We start from the raw sequence: 10,848 nt of genomic DNA on the forward strand, positions 1-10,848 counted from the left end.
CTGTTTTAGTTTAGAAAAAACAACTCATACATTAATATCTTTTGTTTTGTAAAACAACACATGTGCCATAAGTTTGCCACCTACGGTACCTAAGGTCTGTTCCATGACAATAAATTTAGAGGAAATGTGACATGGGTATTTGTTCTTCAGCACACACATGCTGGATGTAGAAACACTGACTGCTACAAAGTATCCTGATCAGCCCAAAGCTGCATAGTGAGGCAATGGTAGAGTAGGGGCTGAATCCAACTCCATTCTCCCCAAGTATGTTTATCCTTCTATTGCAGCACACCATTCTCTTTCCACCATTTCTACTGCTTTGCCTGTGATTAGTGGTTTCCTTTTTGAAATTTCAATTAAGAGTTCTAAATCTTTTGTTCATGACTTTTACACCATACCTCTTCAGGAAAGTCCCCTGGTCCACATGACCTAGATGAAATCTATAGCACTGGCCTTGAAACTTAGGGGTCCTAAGTTGCTGAGCCTTGGGAGTTCTGTAACCTTGAGGAGGTTTCCCAGGGAAAGTTATGTATAGTTCCTGGAGGAAATGGGAATGCTCACAGGAAGGAGACAGAATTCCAAACCACCATATCTTACCTTGTGCATGGGGTCTGCTCTGCTCCTTGCCTCAGTTGTACATGACCAGATTCATCCACTGAGAAATAAGCATGACAATGCTTTAAGCTTGTTTACTTCCTATAGAGAGATGTGTGAGTCCTATCCTCCTCCCTTGGAAGATCTCAGTTCAGTCTCATCACCCCTTTTCAGGTAATTCTAACCCAAGTCCAAGGTCTAAGCCCCCTGTTACAACATATCTTCTGCTATTCCCTCAAAAGCCAGGCAGTGAGAAGTATATCTAAGGTGGACCAGTTGGCCAGTTGGGAGGCTCTAAAATTCAGTGGGAGCAAATTTAATGTACAGTGAGCTCAGCGGGCTGTTATTCAGTTCCCTCTTGGATTTATGACTCCCACATAATCCTCTGCTTTATTAAGCTATTGGAAAAAAATAAAATCTGTCTGCCAAGATCCTAAAGCAGCCTGGCAGCCAGCAATATATAAAGGCAGTAATTGGAGGCAGGGGGGCCAGCAACTTGGCTGGCCTTTGATGGACTGTTCAATATCCTCAGGGAGAAAAATGCCCCCTGGAAGTAGATCAGGGAAGGCAGCCCTGGGGCTGTGCCTGGCCTTGGCAAGGGAAGGTGCCTCACCTCCATTTCTGTCAGGTAGAGTCCTTTCCCGTCCTTGGAGAGATTATGGAATGTCTCTAGGATAAAGAAGGAAAAGTTTCCACTGACTGAGGAGAAGGGGATCGGAGCAGGTCAGGGCCCAGGAGAGGACAGAAGTGCTGTGGGGATTCTGAGTCCACAGACTGAGCACATCCTCCATCTTCCTCTTTCTGGGAAGCTGTACATGGTGGGTCACCTGTGGGCTCAAGTTCTCAAAACAGCTCTCTGTGACTGCTCTGGCCCTTTCTCTTCCAGATTCCTTGCCCTTTGCATCCGTCTGCACTCAGCCAGGAAATGTGTGGGCTTGTCTGTCCTTCACGGGCACAGTCTGGGGACCTGCCTAGTAGACAGGGTGAAGAGGAAACAAGAGACCTGGGATGGGGGATGTTGTGGTGGGCATGGTGTGGAAGGGAGGCCAGGGATCCGATTTATTTTAGTGACCACACTATTAGTTCCCAGCCGCTGTTGATACTGTGCTCTTTTAGCAGGGATGCCTCAGGCAGGCCTGGGTCAGCAGGTTCTCTCCCCAGGGACACTTACTTGCCATGGCTTCCAGCCGCATCAGGAAGCAGACCAGGCTGGGGAAGCTGACCCGACCGGTGCTGTCACTGTACCGAAGGGTCATGAGATCCAGCAGCTCACTGCTGATGGAGATGCCTATAAGGAAGTCTGGCCACAGGGTGAGCTGGTAAACAGGGAGAAGGTGGAGGTAGGGAAGGGTGGATGCCTCTCTGTCTCTCGGGACTTGGGAAATTTGTTCAGAGTGCTCAGTGACCTCCCATCACCACTCCTGTTCAGCCAGATTTGGTGGCCATTCAGGACCTCTTTGATCTTCCAGTCTTCTCTGGCTGGGCCCTAATGACACAGTTCAGGAGCTTGGCCAGAGACCAGCTCAAGAGACAAGACAGAGTGTTCTTCGGGAGACACACCAGCCTTCCCATTGGGATAATCCTGCGTATCATGGGGGCTGGCAGGACTTGGGGCTGCGTCTAGCCCTGGGTCTCTCTGTGGCTCTCTCTGTGGCTGATTTTATAAAGCTGCATTCCTCCTTGACCCCAGGATTCTCTGTGGGCCTTCTGCATGGATGCTGCTAGGGTGAGCAGGTGTGGTTTCCTTAGAAGAGTGAGGTTAAGTGTATATTGGCTCCCGGGGAAAGGCTGGTTCTCACAGGGGAGAGCAGCACTCAGAAGAAGGCCTCGGCTGGGCAGAAGTCACCTAGCCCTTTTTGGCCTTGTCACTTTGCAGTCTAGTTATAAGTTCCAAGGAGGCGCCAGCCACAGAGGACAGTGCAGACTGGCACACAGTTGGGCCTGCAAACCCTGGTGAGCAGCAAAAGCTTGCAAGCTGAGTCTTCTACCACGAGATGAGCCTAGTGGCCTGTGGGCCCCTGCAGCCAGAGACACATTCGATCCCCATCTCAAAATTCCTTCAGAGAGGCCATACCACCTCTGCTCGCCACTTTTCCAATCACTCATTCACTTATGGTTACAAGGTCCTGAGGCCCTGAGCTGTTTTCAGTTGAATTTAAACTAGTCTTTATTTTTTTCTCTTTTTATTATTCTGAACTCTTTAGTGAAGGCTCTTTTAATGATTTCTTCTTTAACTGGTCTTCAGTGGTTCTCAGGTGTGTCCCAGACAGGGGCAGGAGCACCACCTGGGTGCTAGTTGAAGCAAGATCTCCAGGCCCAGCTGGACCTCTGGATAGTAACAAAGGGAGGCTCAGCCTTCTGTGTTTTCACAAGCCCTGAGCAGGGGGCTCTGATGCCCCTCAGGGTTGAGCTCTGCGGGCCCGTGTTCTGGAGAACTAAAGGAGCATCTATGCTCCAGTGGAGAGCTCTGTATTTCTATCCCTGTCCAGACCAGGAGCCATGGGAGGGAGAATTATGGAGTTAACCTGGGGGAGCGCAATTTCACAGTTTATTGAGGAAAGTGGCCATTTCATTAACCTTTTCGTGATCCGTTTTCCCCAGTGGTACAATGGAGGCAATGATTCCTGCCCTTCTAAGGTCTCAGGGTAGTCAAGATAATCACTTGACATGACCTACACAGGAGATCTTAGGCAGCTACACAGCCCAGACACCCTCAAAGGTATTGTTATCATTAGCCCAGGGCAGAACGCTTTTGTCTCCTTGAAGTACGCAGGTGCCATTTGATTTCATTTAGCCCCACTTTCTTCATGAAGAGGGAAGAGAAACCATCAGCCTGTCTGCGAGTATTTAACTCTGATGGCCCAGACATTGAACTGGAAGTTTCTGGAAGGTGAGCTCCATTCCTAGTAGGGTGTTTATCACAGAGGGTTATTTTCTCACAATTAGAGCTGTGCTGGGGAGAAAAAGCAGCTGCGAAAATTGACTAGCACAGAGAGCTCTGTCAGGGGCGTGATGCCTGAGCCTGGAGCCCTGGAGACCCAAGAAGGTTGTGATAGAGCAGGGGTGGATGCAGGAGCTCAAGCTGCTCTCTCACCTGACTGCCCAGCCTACTGTCTTACAGCATGCTGGGAGTGAGGGCACCCTCTCCCCACATGAGCCCAGGACACCCAGCTCCAAGGGCCCCCGCCTTACCTGTATTCTCTACGGCCTTGCCCAAGTCTGAGCTCAGGAAAACTCCAGAGCTTTTCTGGATGTTCTGGAAAACATGCTGGCATGGGAAAAGGGGAAAAGAAGAAAGAAGACATTATGAAGACCTGCAAGGTATGGGTGGGAAATCCCTTTTCCATTCCTGGAGTTTGCCTCACTAAAGCCTCGGTGGACCCAGCCCACGGCAGGCTGTCAGACGGGAGAGAGGGTGGTGTAGGCAGGAGTGGCCACCGCAGGGGCCTGTGGGTTCCCCTCTTCCAACATGCCTTCCTTCCCTCTTCCCGCCTGAGAGGGATCCCACACCTAGCACACTTTGCTGTCTTTACAAGAAGCACAGGGCTACGTGAAGAGTCTGCAAAGGGTAGTGGCCAAGAGCACAGACTTGATGAGCAAGCATCCAGGGCATAAGTCCTGGCCCAACTATTTACAAACTGTGTACCGAATCTCAGGTGTCACTGTGTCTCTCCCGGCAAATATTTAGAAGGTGTTAGGAGTGTACCTTGAACAGGAGTGAATGCTGTGTTGAAGGTATTGAGAGCAGGTTAGACCTTGATTTGGGTCCTTGACCTGAGCGCAGCTGCAGGAAGCAGTAACTCATGCATCACTTTCCCTCCTATGGCTGACCCTCACTGTACTCCTGCTCATCATCATGCTCCCCACGTGAGGAAGCTGCCGCGCACGCAGGAAGAGACCTGGCCTTGGGCTCCATGTGCAGCTGCTGGGAGGCCACTTTTGGTCTTTGCAGAGCTGCCCCCAGGGGTTTTCCAGCACAATCGCTCCCACAGCGGTTGAGGCTGACTGCGGAAGACAACGTGCACAGCAGCTGAAGAGGGTTTCCTTGGCCTTGCATGGCTCTTGGTGAGCAAAGGTCAGACCTCAAGTGTTCCCATTGGGTATTCTCTTATTCCTTTGGTAACTCATTGGTTTGGTCATGTAGTCAGCATTTTTTAATGCTGCTATATTACACACACTGTGGAAGGCACTGGGGACAAATGGATATGAGGAGGCCCTGCCCTGGAGGACACTGCGATTTAAAGGGGGAATGAATATGCCAACAATTTCCGTGCCCTGCAAGAAACCAAGTGACCAGGGTCCCTGACCTCTGTGATGCATCCTGGCAGAGCCACACAGATGCTCTTTCCTCTCAGCCTTTAATTATTCCATAGATATTTACAGACATGGTTAGACTTCCAGTATGCTGGTGCTTTCTTATTTTTTTAATTAATTAATTAATTTTTTGCCTTTCGAGACAGGGTCTCAGTACACAGTTCAGGCTGGCCTTGAGCTCACTTTGCAGCCCAGGCTGGTCTCGAGCTTGCAACGATCTTCCTGCCTCAGCCTCCCGAGTTCTGGGATTGCAGGCGTGCACCACCACCCCCTGTTCTTATTTTTTAAAAGCATGTTATACTTTTATTTAGTGTATGTGTACATATTACAGGAGAAATTATGAGAAATAGTCACTAGGGTAGGTGTTAATAGTTTTCTTTGGGTAAGGTAATGTGTTATTTTTAAGCTTATTTTTGTTCATCTGTATTTTCTCCTATGAACAGGCGTTGCTTTTATAGCAAGGAAAAGTTATTTTTAAGTACAAAGCAGTAAGACTGCAGAGTGTGGCTTGTGCTGGCAGATGTAGGTCCACGTGTTAGGAGCCAGAGGGGCACTACTCATGTCAGGGAGGCCAGCAAGGAGGGCTCCACAGGCAGTGTTTGAGGCTGGACTAAATGTGCGCATGCGTTGGCAAGGCTCAGGGTGCAGGGGAGGAGAAGAAAGCGCAGGCCAAAGGCGCAAGGGCATAGTGTATATATGGAACGGGAAGTTGTCTTGTCGTTGGGCTCAGAGGAAGGCGAATGAGTAAAAAGGGTTTCTCCATGACTCAAAAGTAGGGGCCCAAAGCAGAGGGTCTCGTGTGCTGCTCTCATGACTTAGACTTTGTCCTGAGGGCAATGAGGAGGCCACAGTCAGGCCATAGCCAGCTGTCTGTGCTTTGGGCAGATGCTCTGGCAGAAGCATCGGACGAGAATGGGGTGGCCTCACAGACTGAGTCTGGGGAGGAACAAGGAGCACCCTGCCAGCTGACCGTTCTAGCTATGGTGACTCCTATCTCTCCTCCAGCCTCCCAACCTCTTGGCCCTTTCCTGCAATATGACCTCTGGGAGCAGGGTGAGGCTTCCTCTCCTTGTATACCCCTCAATCCCGATGCAGGGTTGGATACTCCATAAATATTTGCAAAACTGGATAAAATAAGAAGGTTAGTTGGAGAGAACAGGCCTCTACCTGGCAGTGGACAAGACGCCTCCACAGTCTCGCAAACTCCTCACGGTCAAGCCGCCCATTCACCTTCAGCTGGATAAGGAGTTAAGAGTTAACCGGTGTGGGGTCCCCTGAGCAGTGGCTGCTGGTCTCGCCAACACAGCCAGAGCAGCTCCATCTGTCAGCTACTAAGCAGTTTGTCCGGTGTCTCTGAGACAGCCTGGTATCACCTACAAATGGCCCCATGCCAGCTCACTCCCACAGTATCTGAAGGTGACCTGATTTAGATTTGCTTTACAGAGGAAAACAGGCAAGGAGGAGGAATGCCTGGGAGAGGGAGGCTGCTTCCACTTGCATCTAGAGGACAGGGTGACACAGACGTGGCCTCCATCCATTGGATGGGACACTGGCAAGAAGGATGGGGATGAGCACGAAGGGCCCTGCAACTCTGGATGCAGTGGTGACGGATGATTGTGCCAATCTGGGGCACACATGGGTGCAAGGAATGCTTTCTGTGTATTGATACCAGCCCTGGCCACCCCACAGGATGGGGACACTAATGACTGGGCGGGGGGAGAACTGGCCTCTGAGAACTAGAAGGGTGCCATGGGGGAGCAGGGGGAAGCGAGGAAGAGCCTGGCATACTTTGTAGGGTTCTGCATGGTTGACCTTCCCTGGGGTATCTGCCCTAGCCTGGGGCTGTGAGGGCCATTTGGCTTCCTCTGTGTCTGATTGTAAACCTCAGCTAGCGGAGACAGGGCCTGATTTATGATTTCATCAAGGAACTCTCTTGTTCTACAATGGCCAGCTCCGCATTCTCAATCGAGCCTTGTTAACCGTGTGGGAGTGGGGTGATCTGTCTCTCTCAGAGACAGCCACAGCTGGGGGAGGAACTGCCTGGGTGCTGGAGCCTCTCCTTCCTGTAGGGAGCTGGTACAGGCAGGGCTGAAACTGCTCCGGGGAGAGTGGAAGGAGGGATGGAAGTCAGGGGGCTGGGATTTCATTTTTGATTTTGCCGCTTGCTGTCACTGATCTGCAGTGTCCATGTCTGCAAACACAGCATGTTAGTAGCAATGGATGCAGCTGCTCTGCAGACCAAGGAGGCTTCTGCAGGTTTGGGTGGTTATCTCTATTAAAATGGGGCTCAATGAGTAAGAAAATTAAGTAGGGAAGACTTCTGCAGTGGTAAGGGAAATAGGGAAAGGAAGTGGTCCTCACTGGTGCTCAAAGGAGGAGGTGTACAATGATGTCAGTACATGGACTTGAAGGTGAAATTCCTTCTTCAAACTTGGGCACAAGTCCTGCCTAGCTGTGTAATCTGAGTCATTTACTGAAGCTCCCCAAATCCCTGTTCATCCACTGTACAGTGGGATACTACTTATACTAACCAGACTGTCGCAAAAATTATAAGGAAAACCTATATATATTCACCAGTACAATTTAAATGCTTGATGGATGGTCGGTCTTGCTACCACTGTGGATTCATCTGAAGAGTTCTTCTGTGTGGAGAACGCACAGTATCCCAGGCCTCTGGAGACCCTGGGAAGGCCACAAAGTGGATGGGCTCCTGGGGCTGAGTAAAACGGAGAATGGAAAGGATACATCCATCAGGGCCACAATACTGCGGCACTCGTCAAAAGAGAAAGTGTCCCCTGGAGGTCCTGAGGAGAGAGAGCAGGAAGGGCTGAGTTGTCCGTAGGGTGGATGGGGTGAGGGAGATAAGGCTGGGACCGGCAGGCTCAGGCTGACTGTACCTGTCAGGAACTCCTGGTTGAGAAGGCTCTGGAGTTGGGTGGCATCAATGTCCAGTCCCTGATCCAAACAAGGGAGAATATGGGCATCAGATGGGCCAAGCCTGGAGAGGTACATCTGCCCAACTCCAGAATAGCTCTGATTTCCGACCATTTCCTGTCCACCGAGTGTCTGTGTCACCTTCGCCCCTGAGCCTGACCTGGCTGTTCCAGGCCATGGGAACGACTCCCTCCCTGAGCATCTATGGCGCCCATTGGCCCTGACAGTTGCTGCCAGTGTGGGCCCCTTTGCATTTTCCCTTCCCTTCGTTACTGGATGGAAAACAGCTGCTTCCTCTCCACCATTCCTGGCACTAGGGGCCCCTCAGGTAGAACTGCTGGGTAAATCAACGCATCCCGGTAGGTGTGTTCTCCATCTATTTCCAGAAAGACTAAAAGAAAATACGACTGAGTGTATGTGCCTGTGTGTGTGCACACATGTGTGATAATAGGAGTTAAAAATATCCCAAATCTAGGCTAAGAGAAGCTGCTACAATTGAGCACATTACTTAGTATTAATCTTCCCAGCCACTGAAGCAAAAAGGGAGATGTCATGGTTTTCTTTGGATTAAAAGCAGGCAGCAGTTGAGGTTGAGGGGAGAGGCCTGTACTCTGCAGAAGTTAACCTCATTAGATTTTTTTTTTTTCCACGGGGGCCCTGACCAGCATGATGGGCAGTGTCTTGGTGACAATTTTACTGGGAAGCAGAGCTGTTCTCCTCTGGGGAAGTGTTTTCCTGGAGAACTGGCTCTCGAGTGAAGTTTCTCACAGATGGCTTAGTAGAGTGACACCTGGTCAAGTGGAAGAAGGTATTTCCTGTGGATCTTCTGAGAACCAGAATCTTCCAGAGGGCAGACACCCTGCCTGTTCCTTCTCCCCAGGTTGGCCTCACCACCCACACTGAGAGCAAATGCAGCCCCTCAGCCTGTCCTAACGGGTCCATCAGCTAGAAGCACGGGTCCTCAGGATGCCCCAAGAAGATGTCCTGCCAGTGTCTGAAATTGCTCCTCGGGGCACCCTTCCAACATCTCACAGTTTGTATACATCAGGAAAGCTGGCCTGTGTGCCCAGCCTCTCCTGAGTTTCTCTGCAAGGAAATCCTGATGCCTCCCTTTGACCAGCAGTTGACACACTAATGAGAAATTCCAACTTAACTGGAATTGCCCACGAGGCTACCATAGCATGGGCCTTGGAGCATTTCTGTCGCCTTTTCCTCATTCCCTGCCTAGGACACACTCTGACCTGGAGGCATCCTCCATAACCAACCAAAAGCGTTTGAGGAGATGAAGGCAGGAATGGAGACAACAGCTACTTAAACAAATTCCCAAAAAATTGCATGTTCATCTCTGCCTTTGTGGTGTGAGAGACCCAAGGACTAGCACTTCGGCATTCCCAAATCTTAGTGCGATACATGGAATGTTGTAGGTGCTGGAAAAATGCTTGCCAACTGAATAAACAATGGGTAGTGGATGGTTTGACCCAGTCCAGAGTTCAAGTGTATTCTTCATTTTCTAAAGGCAGACCTTTATATAGTACTATCACCACTACCAAGGCTAATGAAAGTAAGTGGTGATAGTAACAAGTCACAAGTCATTAGTTTAAAGCTAAATTGATATAACAGATCAGGAGAGAGGACACAGTGAGTGCATGGAATCCTATTTCACTTTAACATTTCTTTGGTAGACACAGCCTCTGAGGATTGCCTGTAGATTTAGTAGAATGACACCAGCTGGGCCCTGTTCAAGGGTGCCCAGGCTAGAGGTGACCTTGGAATACTGCTGTGTCTGTGGTTTATTCTAATTCCCATCAAGGACCAACATGACCCTCCTGTGTGAGGAAGAATTTGGCTGTTGTTTGGGGAAGTCCTGGTGTGAATCTGCACTTCTTACCATTGGACAAATTACATTTTTAGTTTGGAGGTACAAATGCATGGACCCTGAAGAAGCTTGACTTAAGGCATTCTAATGAGGCCCTGCTAACCACCTCTGGCTAGCTAACCTTAGTTTGGGCATCTGTTCTGGGCAGCTAATCTGTCTTAATTCTATTTGTCAAATGATGGAGAATCTGCACTGGGCCAAGGACAGTGATCTGTATTGGGGGCAAGGAATGCAATCAATGTTTCCCCTACCTGAGGGAACTCACACACTGGGAACAATAATCATCCTGGCCAGCTTTGTCAGGCAGCAAGTGAAGCCTTCAGAGTTAGCCCAGGGGTGGCCTGACTCCTCAGCCAGTGCCAATTCTAGTGAGGTCTGTAGCCAACTGGTTTTTGCCAAATGTACCCCTCATTCCAGCCATGTTCTGCATTTCTTCTTTTTTTCTCTCTCTCTGAACCCAGCATGCCTCCAGGACACTGCCACACCATTCATCGTCTGAATACAGAGGCAGGGCCTGGCATCCTTCCTGCCCTTGGCCTCTGCCTGGTCCAGGCTGGTGTGGTACACATGATCATCTGTATCACTATCTGCTCACTACACAACGTGATTATTAATGGCAAAAAGCTTGCCATGCAGAGCCCTTGGCAGCTATTTTATCCTGACAAGTCAAGGAGTTCTTTATAACAGTTTATTAAACCATTAGGAACATCCCGAATGCACATAGGTGGCTTGGCAGGAAGCGTGCTGTCGTGCTTTCTGAAGCTGGCCAGCTCTTGGAAGGAGGCATGATGCCAGGTTGGGGGGAGGCGGTGGAGCTGGAGAGGGAAAGATTTCAAAGGGTACTGCCAACTGCTTGTTTAAAGATGTGAAAGGCAACATACCCCCTTCACACTCCCTGTAATTATCCTCTCCCTCTCTAAGCTCTTTGTCCCATTGGGATGTCACCCAGCGGGGGCGCCACTTCTCTCCAGAGTTTGGCAGCCAGAGAAGTACTGGAGTGGTCCAGAGAGAGGGAGAAGCTAATAAAAATGACCCATCGGGGCTGGGGATTTAGCTCAGCGGCAAAGCGCCTGCCTGGCAAGCGCAAGGTCGTGAGTTCAGTTCCTGGTACCGGAGAAAAACCAAAAAAA

At 50.0% G+C, this 10,848-nt stretch overlaps 1 protein-coding gene across 1 annotated transcript in view; it reads right to left on the bottom strand.

The window, feature by feature from the left end:
• Positions 1-596: 596 nt before the first annotated feature.
• Positions 597-10,848, bottom strand: part of Capn13 (calpain 13) — a 71,564-nt gene continuing 61,312 nt past the window's right edge. The window contains exons 13-19 of the mRNA XM_013522570.1: positions 7,806-7,959; positions 7,654-7,712; positions 6,076-6,144; positions 3,787-3,862; positions 1,766-1,894; positions 1,208-1,263; positions 597-655 (exon numbers count right to left, since the gene is read on the bottom strand). Coding sequence (XP_013378024.1) covers positions 629-655; positions 1,208-1,263; positions 1,766-1,894; positions 3,787-3,862; positions 6,076-6,144; positions 7,654-7,712; positions 7,806-7,959 — 570 coding nt within the window. The 3' untranslated portion in view covers positions 597-628. The remainder of the gene's footprint in view (positions 656-1,207; positions 1,264-1,765; positions 1,895-3,786; positions 3,863-6,075; positions 6,145-7,653; positions 7,713-7,805; positions 7,960-10,848) is intronic.

Source organism: Chinchilla lanigera, unplaced genomic scaffold, assembly GCF_000276665.1.
Source record: "Chinchilla lanigera isolate Chin_1 unplaced genomic scaffold, ChiLan1.0 scaffold00068, whole genome shotgun sequence".
NCBI classification, from domain to species: Eukaryota; Metazoa; Chordata; class Mammalia; order Rodentia; family Chinchillidae; genus Chinchilla; species Chinchilla lanigera.